The sequence below is a fragment of the Camelina sativa genome, chromosome 2, assembly GCF_000633955.1.
Source record: "Camelina sativa cultivar DH55 chromosome 2, Cs, whole genome shotgun sequence".
Lineage (NCBI taxonomy): Eukaryota > Viridiplantae > Streptophyta > Magnoliopsida > Brassicales > Brassicaceae > Camelina > Camelina sativa.
Genome location: NC_025686.1, coordinates 25420238 through 25443958, shown reverse-complemented (window position 1 = coordinate 25443958; position 23721 = coordinate 25420238). Strand labels below are relative to the sequence as shown.

The 23721-nt window shown below is 33.5% G+C and overlaps 5 protein-coding genes and 1 pseudogene across 7 annotated transcripts; 5 read left to right on the top strand and 1 right to left on the bottom strand.

Moving 5' to 3' along the window:
• On the top strand, positions 1544-5018 carry LOC104738332 (agamous-like MADS-box protein AGL8). Its single transcript, XM_010458525.2, has 8 exons — positions 1544-1901; positions 2803-2881; positions 2989-3053; positions 3516-3615; positions 3741-3782; positions 3942-3983; positions 4456-4559; positions 4694-5018. The coding sequence occupies exons 1-8, from the start codon at positions 1717-1719 to the stop codon at positions 4803-4805; spliced, it is 729 nt and encodes a 242-aa protein (XP_010456827.1). The 5' UTR covers positions 1544-1716; the 3' UTR covers positions 4806-5018.
• Positions 9604-12718, top strand: LOC104738323 (G-type lectin S-receptor-like serine/threonine-protein kinase RLK1). Its single transcript, XM_010458518.2, is given in 4 exon segments — positions 9604-10310; positions 10638-10919; positions 10921-11026; positions 11029-12718. Coding segments are annotated over 4 exon segments (2472 nt in total). The 5' UTR covers positions 9604-9809; the 3' UTR covers positions 12612-12718.
• On the top strand, positions 13260-17409 carry LOC104738313 (annotated as a pseudogene).
• LOC104738306 (protein BREAKING OF ASYMMETRY IN THE STOMATAL LINEAGE-like) lies at positions 18463-19910 on the top strand. Of its 2 annotated transcripts, none has more exons than XM_010458505.2 (5): positions 18463-18650; positions 18751-19115; positions 19244-19378; positions 19469-19563; positions 19666-19910. In XM_010458505.2, the coding sequence occupies exons 1-5, from the start codon at positions 18560-18562 to the stop codon at positions 19772-19774; spliced, it is 795 nt and encodes a 264-aa protein (XP_010456807.1). In that variant the 5' UTR covers positions 18463-18559; the 3' UTR covers positions 19775-19910. The 2 variants fall into 2 exon arrangements, with proteins under 2 accessions (XP_010456807.1, XP_010456805.1); XM_010458503.2 differs by having other exon boundaries at positions 18745-19115; positions 19666-19905.
• Positions 20486-22758, top strand: LOC104738288 (ultraviolet-B receptor UVR8). Of its 2 annotated transcripts, none has more exons than XM_010458486.2 (6): positions 20486-21046; positions 21197-21336; positions 21529-21723; positions 21807-21935; positions 22018-22173; positions 22256-22758. In XM_010458486.2, the coding sequence occupies exons 1-6, from the start codon at positions 20517-20519 to the stop codon at positions 22444-22446; spliced, it is 1341 nt and encodes a 446-aa protein (XP_010456788.1). In that variant the 5' UTR covers positions 20486-20516; the 3' UTR covers positions 22447-22758. The 2 variants fall into 2 exon arrangements, with proteins under 2 accessions (XP_010456788.1, XP_010456793.1); XM_010458491.2 differs by having other exon boundaries at positions 20728-21046; positions 21190-21336.
• On the bottom strand, positions 22481-23451 carry LOC104738298 (ras-related protein RABA1f). The gene is made up of 2 exons (XM_010458497.2): positions 23141-23451; positions 22481-23064 (listed from the first exon to the last, which is right to left on the bottom strand). Exons 1-2 carry the CDS (start codon positions 23359-23361, stop codon positions 22632-22634), a joined length of 654 nt encoding a protein of 217 aa, XP_010456799.1. The 5' UTR covers positions 23362-23451; the 3' UTR covers positions 22481-22631.

Sequence of the window (23721 nt, the reverse complement as noted above, 5' to 3'; positions counted from 1 at the left end):
GTTGATATATGTACAAAACGAAGTTTATCTTGGGTGGCTATCATCAGTTATCAATTTATTGGATTAGTTACCAAAATATTAAAATAGATTTCACTTTTCAGACCAATATTTGTTGTGTATGTGTATATCGATATCACACAGAGGTCTCAGGTCAGACATATAATAGTCATGGGACCCGACATGAATGTTGTTTTGTTAATTTCTTATCGGAACACGTTCCATATACAATAACCACTCAAAAAGTTGAACCTTCAGACGGAATTATTTGGTCATAAAGCTTTAGTGTTAAGTGTTAATCCTACACAAAGTATAGTAACAGTGAGTTCTTAATTGTAAGAGAAGTATTAATTGTCTTAAGATAGTACTGTGATCTTACATATATTGACTACAATAGTACGTTACCAGTTAAGCATTAAAGGATCTTTTAAGTTTATTTAAGAAATCCCCTTGCATTGTATTTTTGAAAAATCCATCTACCAAATTGCAATGGGTCTAAATTATTTATATCAGACCTAACCTAGCTAGTTATTTAGAGTATAAGAAAATGGTAAATAGTCTTAAGAGACTTTTTCCTACATTGAGAGTATCATACGTTTGAGATTCTCTTCCCATAAATAGGCCACTTTTTATTGGTCAAAAGAGAAATTATAAAAAAAAATATTAAATCATGAATTGGTTTTATATACTTTTTTTGTTTTTCCTTTTATCGACAATGTATGCATATATTGGTTGGTCCAAAAGATCAACGCAAGCTGAATGAGCTCCATTTATTATCTGTAAGTTTTGTTGGTTCATCAGCAGCTGAATTGCCTAGCTTTCTTCAAGTTTCGTAGGTTCATCACTTGATTGCAAACTTTAAAAAGTTCCGCCTGATTAATTAATTAATTGTACAGATTTACCTATATAAAGTTAGGGACTGTATTTTTCCAAGGGGTCGGTTTATTAATTACATTTATATGTTTAAGGGCTGCATGTTGAATATTTATATGTTTTTTTTTCTGTAGAAACTACATTAATAGTAGTAGGAATTAAAATATTTATTCTCCTTAAATACTTCCATTGAGTTCTTTGGTCTGTTTTCTTAAACCTTAAAAACCATGGCAAAAGTCCGTACGGTACGGACACCAAAATATATGTAAGCTTAAAGGGAGGCACGAGACGAAACTAACGAACGAGTTATTTATTTATCACTGTAAAAAAAAAAAAAAAAAAAAAAAAAAAAAAAAAAAAAAAAAAAAAAAAAAAAAAAAAAAAAAAAAAAAAAAAAAAAAAAAAAAAAAAAAAAAAAAAAAAAAAAAAAAAAAAAAAAAACCAATGAGAAGTCGACAACACATCTAATGGTTTATTTCCCAAGCAGCCCTTAAACTTTATCTTCCCACTCTGGTCTTTTTCCACTCTATGTTGGCTTTTTTATTACACTCTTTTTTTTTTCCACAAATACCAATCGTCTAATGTATTCACGTCACATAGCGTATTTATATACCACATCACTTACGTCACTGTGGACTCACGCGAAACCCAACAAAAGTCCACACGAGAAAAGAAAGAAAAAAAGAAAAAAAAAAATAGCTATTATCACATTCAACACAAAAGATACCCAGAGAGACATAAGAAAGAAAGAGAGAGAGAGATATTTTGGTCATTTCAGGGTTGTCGTTTCTCTCTCTTGTTCTTGAGGGTTTGAGGAGAGAGAGATAGAGATAGAAAGAGAGAAAGATGGGAAGGGGTAGGGTTCAGCTGAAGAGGATAGAGAACAAGATTAATAGGCAAGTTACTTTCTCGAAGAGAAGGTCTGGTTTGCTCAAGAAAGCTCATGAGATCTCTGTTCTCTGCGATGCTGAGGTTGCTCTCATCGTCTTCTCTTCCAAAGGCAAACTCTTCGAATATTCCACCGACTCTTGGTAATTTTTTTATTTTTTTAAATATTATATATCACATCGATCATATCCTATCTGTTTTCTTACGATTTTTAGCCAGATTTTGTTTTTTTTTTTTTCAATTCGTACGTCTCGATCTCGATCGTCGTCAGCCTTGGAACTAAATCCAAATCTTGTGTCTTGGTCTTTCATATCTACTGTAGATTTGGTTGTTCCCTAAGAAGTGGCTCGAGAAATTAGGGTTTTTTTGTTTTTGTTTTGGGATTTTACGTACGGACGCTGTAAAAAGCTGGTTTATGTTCTCCTTTTATCTATCCAATTGAAAATAGCATAAAATTATGAAACTTGGTACACCGACTCACGATTTGATTGCCTCTTTTGATGTATGGAAGCACGTGCACACAGACACGTACGCAGATGTATGTATATATAATATGTATTAAATTATACTTAAGTATAGCATAGATTTGAAAGAAAGGTTGATTTGAAACGATGAAATAAAGCACTTACGAGGATATGTGCTATAATCCAGTGGATAATACCATAACGTTAAACATATATGTAAGTTCGTACTGATATAAATGCGTTTTGTGTATGTTTGTTTGTACGATATCATATATAGAGATAAAATATAATGATCAAACCATTTGCTTTGATAACCGAGTCAGGAGGGAAACTCGAATCTTTAAATTGAATTTGTACGTATGTTTTCTATGATGTTTGTGGACTCACCAAAAACCAGGTTTTATATACATTTTTGTGTTATATGCTTATTTTTAGCTATCCTTTGTCGGTATACCAAACAAGGTAAATTTTGGCTGCCCACTTTGCAAACAAATGTTACACATTGTAACATGTGAAATTATAATGATATATATATGGATCAAATTAATAAAACGTTTTGACTTTTTTTTCTGAATTATAGCATGGAGAGGATACTTGAACGCTATGATCGCTATTTATACTCAGACAAGCAACTTGTTGGCCGAGAGGTTTCGCAGAGTGTAAGTTTTAACCATATGTCTCTTTTAGCTGTTTATGTTCATGAGTCCTACTTAATTATGTTATTTTTGTTGTAGTAACTAGTGTCTATCATATACCAATGTTGTAGGAAAACTGGGTTCTAGAACATGCTAAGCTCAAGGCAAGAGTTGAGGTACTCGAGAAAAACAAAAGGTATACATGCGTCGCACCATATATATTAACTTCTAGCTAGTGCATAATGTCAAACATATGTGTGCTTAATTATCAAATTGAAAGTAAAACGTACATTTACAATACTTGTCCAAGTTCAACTAGAGTTTGGGGTTGAACATAAACTTCTGATGTAATTCAACTGCTTACCGTAGTCCTTACTGTTAAAATATTCTAATACATAAGTAACATAAGACATAACTAACAGGAAATGCATGCGTATTTTCTCGTATCTTATGATAGTATATGGTAATCGAGAAAATTGCGATTTGTGTCTTAAATCCTCAAAAAGTTTATTTTCTGTAAGGAAATTTTATCATAAAAACTAGCTAAGGCATGGTATCTCAAGGTAGGGAAGGTATATCGTTGTACAGGTAGCATGTCCGTAGCAAAACAAGCACAATTTTCTTGTATAATCAGTAGTCACAAAATGTAAATGTGCAGGAATTTCATGGGGGAAGATCTCGATTCATTGAGCTTAAAGGAGCTTCAAAGCTTAGAGCACCAGCTTGACGCTGCTATCAAGAGCATTAGGTCAAGAAAGGTAAAAGGGGAACGTTGATACACATAATCTACAATTTGAGCTGTAGATATAATTTTTGAGTTTTGCAATGAATTGAAGTTTGAAATTTGTGTTGTTTTATTAAAATATTGTCTAATTTATTGCAGAACCAAGCTATGTTCGAATCCATATCTGCGCTTCAGAAGAAGGTAGTCTCAACTCTTTGTTTTCAAATATATATGAAGCTAATCTACTAGTGTTTACTATTTAGTATGGTTGCAAATACTATTGTTTCACAGTTCATCGTCGTAAAAGCAATTCATTCTTTTTTTCGAAATTACTTTACCTGTTTTATTTAAATTAATCAGGATAAGGCTTTGCAAGATCACAACAATTCGCTTCTCAAAAAGGTACAACTCTAATTTTGAATTAAGTGGTTATAAATGAGTTAAAAGTTGCGAAATGAAATAACTTCAGTATGTCATCTCACCAAATTTTTTTATTAAAAGATCATGTTCAACAATATTTTATAACTATACCATAAAAATATATGAATATATGTCTTTAATTACTACAAATAGATTTCTCTATACAATTTTAGAGCACTATTATATAAATAAAATGTAATAAACAAACGTGTATATATATATTTTATTAGTAGTTTTTTTATTACATAATCATAGACGACATATTATCTGAGTGGAGAATTTTAATGATCGATATATGTACGATAAACAAATGATTATTTGGTTTTAATCTTCAATCAGTTGTTATTTTCTATAGTAAAACCTATAACAAAACATACAATTCATGCAACTGGTAGATTTAGGACACATGTAGTATTAGTGTATTACTAACTTATGGCAAAATGATGATATGTAGATTAAAGAGAGGGAGAAGAAAACGGGTCAGCAAGAAGGACAATTAAACCAATTCTCCAACTCTTCTTCAGTTCTTCTGCCCCAATACTGCGTAACGTCCTCGAGGTCTTGTCTCGTCTCTCTCTCTCTCTCTCTTAGTAATATTCCAAACTAGATTCCCAGTGTACATATAATTAAAATATATGTTTGTATGACCTTAGCAATGACTGATTCTGATGAATGTATTATTAAATGGGCAGAGATGGCTTCGTGGAGAGAGTTGGAGGAGAGAACGGCAGCGCACCGTCGTTGACAGAACCAAACTCTCTTCTTCCGGCTTGGATGTTGCGCCCTACCACCACGAATGAGTAGAATTATCTCTCTATATAATTATTATATACATGATAATATAATAATTAATGTTTAATATTTTCATAACATATATCAGCATTTTTTTTGGTGACTTAATTATATTACTCATTATTAATATTGATATATGTTTTAGTTATCTAATCATATTTTATATGTATTGATGGAATTCCAATGTCAAGACGTACGTACGTAAGCTATGTCGATCATTAATTAGATTCACTGCGTCTTCTTAAGAACAAAAGATTCATGTATATCTTGGTAATGATTTCTCATGAATGATGTAACCTCTTTTTACTGTGGTGAACGCAATTTATCAATATTCTACCATTTGTAAATGTGCTCACTCTGTTTTACACTTTATGAAAATCTCATATTCGATTTTTAAAAAAAATTACTCTTATTTATTGTAAATGTGCTCATTATGTTGCGCTTTAAAGTTGTCGAAGCAAGGTACCGCATGACACACATGATTATTATGATTTTTGACAAAAAACAAAAAAAGAGAAAGATTGTGCAAATATGATAGTTATTCAAAATTTGCAAAACAATCCAATACTGTATATACATATATATATATATATATATGCATGTGCTCTATGTATAGTATAGAACTATATAGATTAGTGTAAGCAGACAAAGAAATAGATTCTATGGTGGTATATATATATATATATATTAAATATATACAACAAAATGAATATTTGCGAAGTCCAACGTTATTGATCATGTCAATTGGTCAGAATCAAATAATCAAATTGAGGAAAACTGGTTGAATAGCATGCAACATTCAGAAAATTATGGACTGGCGTATTAAATGGTGCGAGTGTCTATGGAGGAAACGTCTAAANTTTTTTTTTTTTTTTTTTTTTTTTGTGAAAACGTCTTTTTTCTCTTCAATCGTTCATCATTTGATCAACAGATTCTAGGTTGAGGGACAAAAAAGAAGAAGATAAACGGATACTAGGTTTAGAAAAGATACTTATAAAATTATTCAATGCTAATTAAATCATGTAGATTTCCATGTTGATCTTCTTGAACTTTAAGAAACCCTAAATAAATCTAACTTTCTGAAATCTTAAATTTTAAATGGATTTAAACCATAATGAGAAAAGGAAATATTGATAGTTATTGGTACCGGTTATCAACGAAATTAAATGGGGTGATATATAAAATAGATTTTACTTTTTATTATTGAAACAGTGATTTATCATTGAATATTATTTTTGGTTTTAATTTTACGTTTGAACGTATATATTTTTTACCGACAAATAAATTATATTTGCATATATAACAAAATAAATCATAATTTATCATCTTTCAAAATATCTTAATTTCTCTAGTTAAAAAAAAATGAATGGTTCGGAAAAAGACTTGTGATAGAAGCGGTAAGACAAATGATTTTAATAAGTGAAAGATGATTTAAAAATAAAATTATATATAAACTAGATATATAAGGCCCGTGTAATAACGCGGATAAAAGTTAAAAAATTTTGTTAAGAATAGTTAAGTAGTATTACATGTTTTTAGATTTTATTTTGTAACATTTTAATATTGAATATGAACCTCTCATATTTTATTTTAATACTCTCTCAGTTCCATTATATAAGAGTTTTTAGGCCTTTTTACACTATTTTATAATATTTTCTCAAATTTCTATGTAAATTTTTTTATTAATATAACAATTTATGACTATTTAAACTATGCAGTATATTTTCCTATTGGTTGAAGTTTTATAAATGAAATAATATTTATTGTTAATTAATCTTTGTGCTTTTATCTAAAAACTCTTAAACCAATTAAATATCTAAACCATCATAATAAACCATATTTTAAGTTTATTACACATTTTATCTTAATGCATAAAATTAAATATTTAATATCAAACACAATTAATACATCATATCAAATCTAGATATTAGTAAGAATTGAAAATACAAAAAATTAACAAAATATAATTAGCAAAAAAACTGAATCAACATATTTAAGATATACTTGTTATGTTGTTATCTCATAAGTACTAATTTTACCTCATGTCTTGATAAATTTTAAATAAGTGAAATTTATAAAATAAAAACATATATAAAGATATACAGACATTCTCATCAAATAACCAAAATTTCATTCCTATATATTATAATTTATTTTAAATTATCTTATGTTTTGACCTATGCATTACAAAAATATTTGTGTTGAAATTATAAAATCAAAAATAAAAAATAACGAATATTCTTAAATGATTTTTTAAATGATACATTTTAATATTTGAAAATTTTATTGTTCTAAAATAAATTTCATCATTAGACATTCAGTTTAGTAATCACATTGAACTATCTATTTCATCGTAAAACCATAATTTACTTCTTCAGAGATTACAATTAAAAATTTAATAACAAAAATAATATGAGCATCATTTGAGATAATATGTATATTGGTTAGTATTTTAAATTTAACAATAAATATAATCAGTAAATAATCAGTTAACATCCACAAAATTTTTGGAAATCCAAAAATATCTTAAGTATTATTCTTCGATATGTCATAATTTCATAAGTAATACTTTTGTCAATTTTCATCAATTAACCAAAAAGTTCATTCCTACAAACTCATTTTTCCATTTTTTTTCAGGTTTCTCATATTACTACATGCATTAAAATCTGTAAAATAAAACATGTAAAACTATACTAATACACTTCTTGTATTGAAATTTTATTTTTTAAAGTTCATTATTCTTTCAAGCTTTTGTGTACTTACTTACAATAAAAACTTATATTACAACGATATATACAATTTATAACCGACAAAAATTATGTTAAATAACTTATGTTATTCTTTTTAACTTTGTTATTCATTATTAATTGATTAATATACATGCTTAATAAATTAAGTTTTTGCTTACAAATGTCAAATTTTATTGAGAACACACATATAATATAATTAGCATACAATGGAAAATATATTGATTTGTTAGTTTTCTTTTTTGATTTAGAAAAATAAAATTTTTAAAATATAAACATGTAAAATTCTGTAAATGTAATTAGCTGTCCTATTACGTTTATAAACAAAAAATTTGACACATGCCAACATCTAATCAATATATTTTGAGGCCTATTTTTGTTACTAAAAATTTCAAAAAATTTGGAGACCCAACACCAATGTGTCTTGAGAATATGTGAAGGGTCAGGCCTGAGGACCACCCAATTTGATTTTCCATGTCATCCCGACGCTCTTTCATATGTTCGGTATACCCCTTGAGACTCAGATTGCTCTGCAAATCAAAGCAATAAAACCCCATGATCAAATTAAGATATTCAAATATGAAAAGCAAAACAATGCAACAAAGATAAACTAAAATTAAAATATATATTTTTTTTAAAAACCTTCAAGAATTTCTATGGGGTACGACTCACAGCCGCGCTTTGGAACAGACTGTTCTTTATGACACTGCGGTTTCACGGACATGCAGAGAGGTTTAAACAAAGTGATTTGGCCACCTATGTCACCAAAATACATTTTTACAAATTAATACATTTTTTACCTTTTTTACATATATGTGTGCCACTATAATTATTTTTACTTTTTTTACATATATGTGTGCCACTATAGTTATAATCAAGTCAAATCCAACTAGTATTTGGTCATATTTGGTAATCTGATCCTAATGGTTAGGTGGTCATTATATAAACCTTAGTTTTAAAAGTTAGTAATTCATATAATCGCGACATGTGTCAAGTATATCGATAATATTTTAACATGTATAAAAATAAAATTATTTAATACTTATAGGAAAATTAAAACATTTAAAAATGATTAAAATTAATATTTTTGAAAAGTATATAAAACTAAAAATAATCTATTATATCATTAATTGTAATAGGAAAGTTATCTATTAAATTATTGATTTCAATAGGAAAATATGTGCAATGAATAAGGAAAATATTTGCAATTTAATTGCAATTATTATTTATTATAATCATCTAGTAAAAAGAAATTTATACAGAAAAATGATTAAAGTATAAAAAGGTTTAATGTGTTAAAATTAGTGATTAACATAATATTAAAAAAATAAGATAATCAAAAACAAAAATTAATGTAATTTTCTTAAGTTTTTCAATCAGTGAATGATTTGATTACGTATTCAATATTATGTGTTATTATATAAACCTTGATTTTCAAAGTTAGTAACTCATTTGATCGCGACACATGTCAATTTTAAAAATTAAAGAATTACATACCAAATATTTAAAGTTTTACAAAGTTTAACCGTGACATGTCAGGTTCAAAGTTATTTTTAATATAATAAGATTACAATTATTTTATGCATCATTTTACCAAACTTGAAAACTGTAATTTTTGATGTTTAAATTGACACGTATCACGATTTGATGAGTTACTAACTTGGATATTTAATCTTTAAAACTGACACATGTCATGATCTGGTGAAATTTTAACTTTGATATTTGATCGTTAAAATAACACGTGTCACGATCTGGTGAGTTACTAATTTTGAGAACCAAGCTTTATATAATAAGATTAATAAAAAATAGTAGAACTTATTATATATAAATTATAGAATAAAAATTAAAAAATAAGAAAAATATGTTAGAAAAAAAAAAAAAAAAATCTTAAACGAACAACAAATCAATGGGGAGATTTTCCGTTTACCATTCAAAAGCCAAACACAAGGAATACAAATCTTTTAGCGTTACAATTCAGAAAAGTTGTACAACCAAAGTTGTACGCTATCTGTTCCTAGGCCTACCTATAAAGACTTTAGAACACATGATCAGGACTTAATGTATGGAGAAGAAGATTCTATTAATTAATGACTCTGTTGTTGGAGAAGACTCTGTTGACTCAGAAAAGAGCAAAAAGTCTACGACTTTTTAAGTTCTTAACCCTTCTTCGACGTTCAGTAATAACGAACAATTCAACATTAAACTTTCGTATATACACACACTCACAGACAAAAAATTAACAGCGACGTACATCTTTGCTCAAGAAAAAATGCGGTTTATCTCTTGTTTGATACTACAACTTGTTCTTGTCCTGAAACTAAAAACGCTTGTCGTTTTGTCTCAGAACATCATAAACGGCTCTGTTCCTGTCGGAGGATCTCTCACCGCTTCTGAGTCCCAACAGTTCTCCAGTTCATGGCTTTCCCCTTCCGGTGACTTCGCTTTCGGGTTCCGCAAGATCCAACCAAACGATGGTTTCATTCTATCCATTTGGTTCGACAAGATTTCTGACAAGACCATCGTGTGGCACGCACAAGCCGTCAACACAGCCACTGGTCTCGTCCCTGATGGTTCGAAGGTTACATTAACCGCAGATGAGGGTCTGGTTATCACTGACACTCGAGGTCAGCAGCTGTGGAGATCGTTGAGTGGTGGCTCTGTTTCTCGAGGGCGCATAACTGACGACGGAAACTTTGTTCTGTTCCGAGTTTCGGACGAGGTTGTGTGGTCGAGCTTCGATAACCCCACCGACACTTTGTTACCTAATCAGGTACTTAATTCTTTACTTCCTTTATAACGAATGACTCGACCTAAGATGGAGAAATTCCTTTTGGCTTTAGCTTATTAAGTAAACAATTTATATAATCATGCTACGAAGATAATATTTATTCTATTTACAAAAATAAATAAATAAATAAACTTTTTCTTTTTGACAAATATTAAGTTAGAAACGCAATTTAAAAAGAAAAAGGTTTAGCCGGTACTTGTAATGATCCTATTGTCAAAAAGACGTTTTAGTTGTTTTAGAATCGACTTAATTGATTAACATGTGTACTCGTAAGTAGTCCTTACGGATGGGTATTATTAATGAACGCAGAATATAGAAGTTGGAAAGAATCTGTCATCTCGTATGACGGAGACAAGCTTCAAGAAAGGAAGATTCAGCCTACGTCTAAATAACGATGGAAATCTTCAGCTTCTCACTCTCAACGCTGAGACCGTCTCAGAATCAGACATATACTTTAAGTACTACCAAAGTAATACGAAGGATCCAAACAGCCCCGGAATTAGATTAATCTACAGCAAGTCAGGGTACATGTATGTTCTTCAAATGAACAATTCAACATTCGTTCTCAAAGACAAAGATGGGGAATCTTCTAGAGACGTCTATCGCCGTGCCGTTCTACATTTCGACGGGGTTTTTGCTGAGTACTATCATCCCAAAGGTGGGCAGGAGAACAGTGGGTGGGTGTTTGATTGGGCTGTGCCAGATAATATATGTGGGCACGCTGATCCACTTGGGAATACGGCTTGTGGGTATAATAATATATGCAGTCTAAGTAACAACAAGAGACCGAAATGTGTATGTCCTGAGAGGTTCGTGCTGAAGGACCCTAGCAATGAGTATGGTGATTGCGTGCCAGATTTTGAGATGCAGACTTGTGGATTGGAAAATAACCAAACTGCAAACTTAGATGTGAATCTTTACGAGTTTATTACTTTAGAGAAGACGAATTGGCCGTATGGTGATTACGAGAGTTACACCAACTATGATGAAGAAAGATGTAAAGCTGCTTGTCTTAACGACTGTTTCTGTGCTGCGGTTGTTTTTGGAACCAATCGAGATCTTAAATGTTGGAAGAAGAAGTTTCCGTTGTCTCACGGTATAAGAACTCCAACTGGTGATGGTGATACATTCATTAAGGTTCTAAACCGCGCCATTGTTGATGGTCCAATTACCGAAAAGAGAGCAAAAAACCGTGACTCCTTAATCATTGCTTGTTCGGTTCTACTTGGAACTTCAGCTTTTGTGATATTCATATTTATTGCTCTGTACGTAAAGAAGAAGAGTAAGACGTTGAACAAGAATGAATCAAGAGGTACTGCAAATGAGTTGAATCTGAGGGTTTTTACATACGGAGAGCTCGTGGAAGCTACAGGAGATTTCACGGAAGAGCTTGGAAGAGGGGCGTTTGGAATCGTTTACAAAGGATTCATTAAAGTTAACGGTGATTCAGAAGTTACCGTGGCTGTCAAAAAACTAGATCGTCTTGCTCAAGATAACGAGAAAGATTTCAATAACGAGGTTAATAAAGTGATCGGTCAGATTCACCACAAGAACCTAGTAAGGCTCATTGGCTTCTGTAACGAAGGACAGACACGGATGATCGTTTACGAGTTCTTGCCGCACGGAACATTAGCCAATTTTCTCTTCAGGCGTCCGAGACCAAGATGGGAAGCTAGAAAGCGAATCGCGGCAGACATTGCCCGTGGAATCTTGTATCTACACGAAGAGTGCAGCGAGCAGATAATACACTGCGACATAAAACCGCAAAACATACTTCTAGATGAGTATTACATTCCTCGGATCTCAGACTTTGGTCTAGCGAAGCTTTTGATGTTTAACCAAACGCATACGCTCACGAACATCCGTGGAACGAAAGGTTATGTTGCAGCCGAATGGTTCAAGAAGGGTCCCATTACATCCAAAGTAGATGTTTATAGCTATGGAGTGATGCTTTTAGAAATCGTGTGCTGCAAGAAAGCCGTTGATCTTGAAGATAACATAATTCTCATCCATTGGGCTTACGATTGCTTTCGACATGGAAGGTTGGAAGATCTGATTGAGGAAGATTCAGAGGCGATGGACGACATGGGGACGGTGGAGAGATATGTGAAAATAGCGATATGGTGTATACAAGAAGAGTCAGAGATGAGACCTAACATGAGAAATGTTACACATATGCTGGAAGGTGTGACTCAAGTTCATGAGCCTCCAAATCCGTCTCCTTATAGCACTTTCACTTGTACTGATGAGTCTATGTCTAGTGGTTCTGTGTCACTTGTTTGATAAGTTGATACTTTTGTATCAAAAAATATTAAGTTTTAATAAGTTGATATACTTAATTGTACGGTTGAAAGAATAACATATTTGTTATTATGTTGATACATATAACATACTCAGCACCACCTTGTGACACAAGTTGCTATACAATTAGAATTTCTTTAAGGAAATTGAATATACCGTAATTATATAAACTAACCAAATAGTTTCATTATGTGCTCATATTAGACAACTAATTAATTAATTAGGTGATATTATGTTATACTTGAACATTTGACGTAGCGGAAGTGCTTATAAAGTTATAATAATAATTATTGCTATAGAGAAAAAGAAAAGGGACTGGGAACAAATTAGCATTCTTTGTTTCTTTCTAAAGGACGACTATGTAATCAGTACGTAATCACAACACACTATACTACATTTGTTCATAACCCTTGAAAAGACTCTACAACACATGTCCACGACTCTATTGACTTTTCAAAATCTGGTTTTTTTTTTGAAAATATCTAAATTGTACTTAACCCATTTGATACGTTCAGTAGTAAACTAATCAATCAACATTAAACCTTTATACACAAGCTCTTTTTTTTTTTTTGGTAAATTAATAATAGACTTTAAAGTCTTCGAAGACAAAAGTCTTAACCATTTTTCGACGTTCAGTAAACAATTCAACATTAAACTTATATATATACTAGTATACTACACACACTTTAATATATACTACACAAAGTCGCAGACAAAAATTTACCAGCGACGTACATCTTTGCTCAAGAAAAATGCGGTTTATCTCTTGTTTGATACAACTTGTTCTTGTCCTGAAACTAAAAACACTTGTCGTTCTGTCTCAGAACATCATAAACGGCTCTGTTCCTGTCGGAGGATCTCTCACCGCCTCAGAGTCCCAACAATTCTCCAGCTCATGGCGTTCCCCTTCGGGTGACTTTGCTTTCGGGTTCCGCAAGATCCAACCAAAAGATGGTTTCACTCTATCCATTTGGTTCGACAAGATTTCTGACAAGACCATCGTGTGGCACGCTCAAGCCGTCGACACAGCCACTGGTCTCGTCCCTGATGGTTCGAAGGTTACACTAACCGCAGATGAGGGTCTGGTTATCACTGACCCTCGAGGTCAGCAGCTGTGGAGATCGTTGAGTGATGGCTCTGTTTCTCGAGGGCGAATAACTGACGACGGAAACTTCGTTCTGTTCAGGGATTCTGACGAGGTTCTGTGGTCGAGTTTCGACAACCCCACCGACACTTTGTTACCTAATCAGGTACGTAGTTCTTTACTTCTTTTTATACCGAATGAGTTGACCAAAAAAAGATGGACAGATTCCTTTTGGCTTTAGCTTATTAATTAACAATTTATATAATCATGATACGAAGATAGTATATATTCTATTTACTAAAATAAATAAATATTTTTTTATATTTTTCTGACAAATCTATATTAACATTTTTTAAGTGCATTTTGTGTTATGCCCTTTAAATTTTGCTTATTAAAATTTTTATTTACAACATTAATCTCTAAAAAAATTCCATAAATAACATTGCAGAGAAACTCAAATACTAAACTTTCTTAGATGGACCAACATTTGTTACCTTTATTGCCATAAAATCTTAATAATATTTATACATTCCGATTTTTCCAAAAACAGCTCTACCCATTAAAGTTTTAATCCCATAAAATCACCAAAACTATCTTCAGAGATTTTGTTTGTATAGACTTTTTATATAAATTTGTGCTTTACATATTTTGATTGTAAAATGTTGATTTAGTCATGTACATTACTTAATTTGAGGTATTTAGGGGTTGATTCCTCAGATTTCTTACGTTAAAATAAATAAAACTAAATAATTATCCCGTGGTGTTTCTATAAATTGAAGTACATATGGTGTCCTTTAAGTTATACTTATTTACAAAGTTAATCCTTAAAAAATTGCACATACAACATAATCAATTAGATTCCTAAAATGTCTCTACAAATTTGGTTAATAACATATGCCAAAAATATCTACACAATATTTTCTTATTTTAAAAACTCTAATATTCAGTAATAACTATATTGTTTCGTATGAACAATTAAAACTTTAATGGTTATTAATATGCTGATAAAAATGCAAAAATAATTATATCACGGGTTAAATCTAATAAATTGGAGTATTTATAATATAAATTAATATGCGGTATACTGCATAATAACTTTTATGGATATAATTTTTTTGCGGGTTAAATCTAAATAACTTTAAACTTACGAATTAAATTTAAAAACACTAAAAATTAAAAATATAATAATGTAAGAATAATTCTTTTACGGGTTAAATCTAAAAAGCAGTAAAAATTTCTATTTTTATAACCATAAGAAATTCGATACGGTACAAATGTAACATTAGTATAAATAAAACTAAATAATTGTCGCGTATCTGCGGTATACAACTGATCAAATTTTATAATTAATAGTTAAAATACAATTATACAATCTTAAACACTAAACAAAAGAAACAAAATTAACAAACAAATACAAATTTTTAAAATTTAATTTTTTATTGTTGTAAAAATATTGTTCTGCGGTGAACCGCAGGTTAAAATCTAGTATTAAGTTGGAAACGCAATCTAAAAAAACATGCATTATTAAAGCCAGTACTTCTATGATCCTAATCCTATTGTAAAACAGACTTTTTAGTTGATTTTTTTCTTGGTTTGATTTAGAATGGACTTAATTAATTTGTGTACTCGTAATTAATGTTACGGATGGGAATTAAATAATTAATGATGCAGAATATAGAAGTTGGAAAGAATCTGTCATCTCGTAGGACGGAGACAAGCTTCAAGAAAGGAAAATTCAGGCTACGTCTAGGTGAAGATGGAAATCTTCAGCTTGTCACTCTCAACGCTGAGACTGTCTCAGAATCAGACGAATACTTTCAGTACTACGAAAGTAAAACGAATGATCCGAACAATCCCGGGGTTCAATTAATCTATAACCAGTCAGGGTACATATATGTTCTTCAAAAAAACAATTCAAAAGTCTTTCTCATAGAGAAAGATGAGGAATCTTCTAAAAACTTATATCGTCGTGCCGTTCTACATTTCGACGGGGTTTTTGCTGAGTACTATCATCCCAAAGGGGGGCAGGAGAATGGTGGGTGGGTGTTTGATTGGGCTGTACCAGAAAATATATGTAACCAGCCTGATGCACTTGGGAATACGGCTTGTGGGCATAATAGTATATGCAGTTTAAGTAACAACCAGAGGCCGAAATGTGAATGTCCTCAGAGGTTTGTGTTGAAGGATCCTAGCAATGAGTATGGTGATTGTGTGCCAGATTTCGAGATGCAACCTTGTGTATCAAAAAATAACCAAACCGCCAAGTCAGATGTGAATCGTTACGGGTTTATTACTTTAGAAAGGACAAATTGGGTGTATGGGGATTACGAGAGTTACGCCAACTATGATGAAGAAAGATGTAAAAAATCTTGTCTTGACGACTGTCTCTGTGCTGCGGTTGTTTTTGGAAACATTCGGGATCTAAAATGTTGGAAGAAGAAGTTTCCATTGTCTCACGGTGAAAGATCTCCCCGTGGTGATAGCGATACATTCATTAAGGTTCTAAACGGCGCCATCGCGGAAGGTCCAGTTGCCAGAAAGAGAGAGGAAAATCGTGACTGGTTTATCATTGCTTGTTTGGTTCTACTTGGAACTTCAGCTTCAGTGAATTTCATATTTCTTGCTCTATACAAAAAGAAGAAGAATAGTAAGACGTTGAAGAAGAATGAATCAAGAGATATCAGTACTGCAAATGAGTTGAATCTGAGGGTTTTTACATACGGAGAGCTCGTGAAAGCTACAAGAAATTTCACAGAAGAGCTTGGAAGAGGAGGCTTTGGGATCGTTTACAAAGGATTTTTAAAAGTTAATGATGATTCTGAAGTTCCCGTGGCAGTCAAGAAACTAGATCGTCTTGCTCAAGATAACGAGAAAGAGTTCAATAATGAGGTTAAAGTGATCGGTCAGATTCACCACAAGAACCTAGTAAGGCTCATTGGCTTCTGTAACGAAGGACAGACACGGATGATCGTTTACGAGTTCTTGCCGCACGGAACATTAGCCAATTTTCTCTTCAGGCGTCCGAGACCAAGATGGGAAGCTAGAAAGCGAATCGCGGCGGACATTGCCCGTGGAATCTTGTATCTACACGAAGAGTGCAGCGAGCAGATAATACACTGCGACATAAAACCGCAAAACATACTTCTAGATGAGTATTACATTCCTCGGATCTCAGACTTTGGTCTAGCGAAGCTTTTGATGTTGAACCAAACGCATACGCTCACAAACATCCGTGGAACGAAAGGTTATGTTGCAGCCGAATGGTTCAAGAAGGGTCCCATTACATCCAAAGTAGATGTATATAGCTATGGAGTGATGCTTTTAGAAATCGTGTGCTGCAAGAAAGCTGTCGATCTTGAAGATAACAGAATTCTTATCCATTGGGCTTACGATTGCTTTCGGCATGGAAGGTTGGAAGATCTGATTGAGGACGATTCAGAGTCGATGGACGACATGGGAACGGTGGAAAGATATGTGAGAATAGCGATATGGTGTATACAAGAAGAGTCAGAGATGAGACCTAACATGAGAAATGTTACACAGATGCTTGAAGGTGTGACTGAAGTTCATGATCCTCCAAATCCGTCTCCTTATAGCACTTTCACTTGTACTGATGAGTCTCTGTCTGGTGGTTCTGTGTCATCATTTGTTTGATAAGTTGATACTTCTGAATCAAATAATAATATGTTTTAGTAAGTTGATACTTGATAGTACGGTTGAAAGAATGATACATACAACATACTCTCAGTAGCACCGTGTGACATAATCTGGTTCATTTTTTGAAAAATGTCTAAATTCGTTCTCAACCCCATTGATACGTTCAGTAGTAAACTAATCAATCAACATTAAACCTTAATTATATACACACACTCAGTTTTTGTGTGTGTATAATGCGAGTACTTGAAGGCGACTTTCGATTATATAGGAATATATGTATATGGCGATGTTATAGATTGTTTCAACGTGATGGTTTATCTCATGTGGATATCGAAAACGGGGAGAAGAAAGGTTGATAAAAATAAATAATAAAAAGAAAAAAAAGCATGGTAATTTAGCAGATGATTATGAAACTTAGCTCTCTTTATTGACTTGAATTAGGAATTACATAGTATATAAATTACATTTAGGTAAAATAAATTAATTGAAAAATGTGAAATTAGGCGCTCATCATCAGCTGTGCTGCAGCAACCCTTTGCAGAGAGAGTCTCATTCGGCTCGCCTTTCAAACGACGAATCTATCTCACCAGGAAAAAAAGACCGAGGCGAGAATTATTATTGGACCCTCGACGATACGAAAATGTTATACATATCAGATAATGGGCTACATATACAGGCCCATGTTCCTAGGTTTATATATATAGATTCTATAAATAAAAATAAATAAAAACTCATGTGCCACCATAAATGGCATCCATGTCTCTCTAGCCACCATTCAAATGGTTATGCCGTCTTCTTGAATCTTGACACACGAAAAAAATTGAATTAAATAATTTGACAGCTGAAAATGGAAAAATGAAAAAAATAAAATTGAAATTTCTAATAGCAGTGTTTCTTAACTATGATAGCATTTACTGCCCAATTATTACAATTCCAGGAAAAAAATTGTTATTTCCTTTTATTCCAATAATATTAAATGCATTCATGTGTTGCACATTGTAACCCCCTTCCCCAATTCATGGCAATCCATTGTCTTGTCTCTTTTTTTTTTTTTTTTTTTTCAAATTTCAAATCATTCTTCTTCTTCTCCCTCATAATAAATTCTTTCTCTCCCTTCTGAAAACTTTTTCTTAAAAAAGCCTCAAACACACACAAAAACACTATTTCTCGTGAACCATAACAGCTAGACATGGCTTCATCACAGTGGACAATACCAAAACTTGTGACTTGGAGAGTCAAAGATTGGGCTTCCTGTTTCTTGGCTTGCAAGATTCCTCTAGGTCTTTCTTCTTCTTCTTCTATTCTCTTGTTTCTAATTTCATTTTTTTTTAACTATTGTTCAAAAGTTATATATTATCGAATTTATATTTATAGATGTAGATGAAGATGGAGTTAATAGTAACGGAAACAATACGAGCAACAACAGTAATCTAACGTTCAAGAGGATAAAGAGGAAGATGAAGAGTACTAAGAAGAAGAGATCAGAGAGAAAACTCAGTCTAAGTCCACCAGGGACACGTCATCATCATCTTCATCTAAGAAGCAGCAGCGTTTCTCCGACGACGTCTGCGTCTCAGCACAGGCGGTTGAGCTGGCCACAGCAACCAGTTTCTGATGAATCTGGATTCATTGTGTTCTGCTTCGACCGTGAAGATGGAGGTTTCGATGTGGTTAAAGAGGGTAAACAAGAGAAGAAAGAGAACGAATCGTCTCCGGGAAAGTCACCGAGGACGGTGAATCGTAAGGTTCGTTGTCCAAAAAAAAAAAATCAATATTGTTTTATAAATAACGTTAAAGTTTTGAAACATAGCCTACAAATACTAAAGTAAATACTAAGTGAATCTAAGCTTTTGACTGCTTTTTCTAAGAACAGCTAATTTATAAAGATCAAGGAGTAGGAGGAACAGAGAATAATAATAACTCGGCGGAGATTAAAGGAACAGAACAAAAGCAGAACGATAACACTTCAAGTCAAGAAACTGAAGATGTCTCTTGTGATGTTACAGAAGTAATGCTTTTTCTTAAGATGTTTCAACTTCAAAGTACATGAGAATTTACAACTTTTATGTATTTATTTGTTCTGTTTTGTGCTGATCAGAAAACGAAAGAAGAAGAAGAAGAGATTGATGCATCTGATAAATCGAGCGGGTCTAATAACTCAGACGAAGGAAGGGGTTCTTTTGCGTTTCCCATGTGAGTTTTCAAACAACAAGAAAAGGGTTTAACAATTTTTGTTTACATTATTTGGAGATTAAGGTTTAATTAATTGTTATTTGGGATTGAAAATGGATGCAGATTAGGAGTAGAGTGGATGGGAAGCCCTGTGAAGATGCCTGAATCAGATGACTTGTCTCCCAAGAAACAAAAGCCAGTTGCTTTAGGTTTCCAATGCTGTAGATTCTGAAATAGTATAAGACATTTCCAAAAAGTTTCTGCTATTCTTTTGTTTTCTACTCTGTTTCTGAGTACAGAATTACTCTAATCTACAAATCTTTGATAAGTCAAGAAGTGAAAAGATGAAATGAAATTATCAATGATATGTCTTGAAGGTTACAACACTACAATATTCTTAAATTTGATAGTGCCAAAACTTCAATTAACTCTAACTAAAGCTCTACCTTATAACGTTCATAGCTAAGATATTCTTATTCTTCTTCCTCCTCATGTACATCTGTTTTAAAAATTGTTCAATCTTTCAACGGTCAAGAAAAATGTAAAACACTTCTCTAGTGATACCCGTTAGATTTTGAGTTTTCCGTTAGATTATGAGAATTCTTGTAATAATTTGCTAAATTATTTTAAAAAGTTAAAACGGGCATTATAATTTAACAAACACATTAACTCATCAAATTAATCTCTATTTACTATATTACCTATTTTTAGAAAAATAGCGGATACTGAAAGAAGAAAGTATTTTTCTTATTTCAATGAGTAAATATATTTACAATCTGATGTAAAAAAAAAAAAAAGAGAGAGTACAAGTTATCATAATTTCAACATTCTAAAGTATAGGGTCTTATTGACAATAATAACAATTATACAAGGTCCTTACGAGCAATTAATTATTCTATCTCACGAAAACGCCATCGTTTCAAGAATAGTCGCATCTTAAAACCCACCGGTAGAGATGAAACTCCGATGAAACAATGGCACCGTTAAGCCACAGCTTACGTAGCTTCACGCGCCGGTTCTCCTCCACCCGGACCACTCAAAGAAGCAACGGAGGAACCACTACCAAAGTACCCACACTCTACACAAGCCCAGAGATCGATTCTAGTCCCGTCACCCTCCAGCTCCTCTCATGGGGACGAGGCGCATCAGGTCAGCTCGGCGGCGGAATCGAAGAGATTCGAATGTATCCGTCTCAAGTCGCTAATCTTCACCTCCGCTCTGATCAATCCTTCTCTATCGCCCAAACTCCTGGAAGAATCGACGCCGCCGATCCATCGAGTTTTCGAGTCGGAATCTCTTGCGGATTGTTCCATTCTGGTTTAACCATCGATGGAGATCTATGGATTTGGGGAAAAGGTGACGGAGGTAGGCTAGGGTTTGGCCAAGAGAACTCGGTGTTTGTCCCTAACTTAAATCCGCTTTTCGAGGAACGCTCGATTCGATCTATTGCTCTTGGTGGTTTGCATTCAGTAGCTTTAACACATCAAGGAGATGTATTCACTTGGTAAGCTTCTTGCTTTGATCTTAATTTGAGTTTTTGGAATCAATACTGTTTTGTGCAAGTTGATGCAATGTCAATGGATTTGTGTTTGTGTTTGATATTTTGCTTCTGCATAATGTGATTGGTTCCATATATTAAAAATGAAGTTGTTAGGGGTTATGGTGGCTTTGGTGCGCTTGGACATAAGGTTTACACTAGAGAACTCGTTCCTCGACGTGTTGATGGTTCTTGGGACTGCAAAATCTCTGCCATTGCAACCAGTGGAACTCATACTGCTGCTATTACCGAATCAGGTTTTCCACATGCTTTCTCTTCTTGCTATAGTTCTCTGCAGTTATTGACATGGTTTCATTCGTATATACTACTTCAAACGAACGTGACCCGTTCTTAGTGTTGTTGTTGTTGTTCTTGTTGGTTTTAACTGTTTGATATACTAGTAATAGTATATCTGTGTAACTCTTAAGCGGGCATGTTTTTGGTTTTAGGAGAGCTATATATGTGGGGAAGAGAAGAAGGAGACGGCAGACTAGGACTCGGACCAGGCAGAGGACCAAACGAAGCTGGTGGGCTTAGTGTTCCTTCAAAGGTCAAAGCTTTAACAGTTCCCGTAGCCTCTGTCTCCTGTGGTGGTTTCTTCACTATGGCTCTTACACAAGAGGGACAACTCTGGAACTGGGGAGGTAAATTCCAATCTAATGCATTAGTTTCCTAATTCCTACCATTGTTAGTGGAAAAGAGTATTCAATGGATCATTCTGTATCAGCAAATTCCAATTATGAGCTCGGACGCGGTGATAACTTGGGAGGTTGGAAACCAATGCCGGTTCCCAGTTTAGAAGGCGTTCGTATAACCCAGGTTGCGTGCGGTGGATATCACTCTCTTGCCTTAACCGGTAAACAATCTTCTGCAAACGGATCAATATCTCTGGTTGGTTTTTACAATGTTGATTTGAAATTTGCTTGGTGTGACAACAGAGGAAGGTAAAGTACTCTCGTGGGGCCATGGTGGACACGGCCAATTGGGTAATGCCTCGCTACGAAACCAGAGAACTCCTAAAGAAATCGAAGCGTTAGCAGACAAAAAGATCGTCTTCATCGCTTGTGGAGGTTCGTCTTCTGCAGCGATAACAGGTATATACAAAGCTATAGTTATGCTCATTTGACATGATAGATAACTCAACAAACTAAAAACATGGGATTGGTTTTTCGACAGATGGAGGTGAACTCTGGATGTGGGGAAACGCTAAAGATTTCCAGTTAGGCGTTCCAGGACTCCCGGAGATCCAAACTACTCCTGTTGAAGTTAATTTCTTAACTGAAGAAGATGAGGGTCAACCACACAAGGTTATCTCAGTTTCCATTGGTGCTTCACATGCTCTGTGTTTGGTCTCAAGATCACATTAATAAACACTTTGATAGACGGTAGACAACAATAAGCATCTCACTTAGAAACAGAGTACATTGAGGTTCAACTCAAATCAATGTTGTTTGTTTGTGATATACATTTGAAATGGCAACGCATTGTGTATGATTATACAAATAAATGAACAAGATCGAATAGACGATTCTTGACTGCAGGGGTGAACCCATCAATTGGAGCAGCAACCAACCTTTTTAACGGCAGAGACATCGTCTTTGGAACCAACATTGATGGTCTGTCCTTTGGGAAGAGCAGCAGGATCATCTCCTATATCCAACGCTTTCCGGCTAACAACACGATAAATCTGAGAAAGCACTTCGGTGAAAGCATTCTCAACGTTCAACGATTCGAGAGCCGATGTCTCCATGAAGAAAGTGTTCTCCCTCTCCGCAAAAGCCTTAGCGTCTTCCGTTGAAACAGCTCGCAGGTGACGAAGATCCGCTTTGTTACCAACGAACATAATGACGATATTTGAATCTGTATGATCTCTAAGCTCTTTTAACCATCTTTCAACGTTCTCAAAGGTTACATGTCTTGTAACGTCGTACACAAGCAACGCTCCTACAGCTCCTCTGTAGTATGCACTTGTGATTGCTCGATATCTTCAAAATCAAGAAAATCAAATCAAGAAAATGGATCCATGGATCAAGAAGCGTGATGAATGAATCATGAATGTACCTTTCTTGGCCGGCGGTATCCCAAATCTGGGCTTTGACGATCTTATCATCGACTTGGATGCTACGGGTGGCGAATTCGACGCCGATCGTGGATTTAGATTCGAGACTGAACTCATTGCGCGTGAATCGAGAAAGGAGGTTAGATTTACCGACGCCGGAATCTCCGATTAACACAACCTTGAAGAGGTAATCGTAGTCGTCGTCGGCTCTATATGAAGCCATTGTGATATTACTGGATCTCCTTCGAAAAGCTTATGAGATCTGAGATTTTAGCGCGTATCGAACCAAAGGGGAAGAAGAAAAAAAAAAAAAAAAGAAGAGTTTCAAATTTTCAAGAAACTTACAAAAATGTGAAAAAAAACAAAAATCGCGGAGATCCGGATCCGACTTGGGTCCGGGTCTGGGTCGTTATCCAGACACTTTATTTGAGTCCAGTAAATTTGTTTTATAGTATTTTTTACTTGAAATTGATTTTTTTATTTTCTTATTTTTTAACGTCCTACATTTTTCATGTTAATCTAGTTATATATCAATGTAATGTAAGTTATTTCTATTCACATTTCACCGACTTTTTTGTTTTGG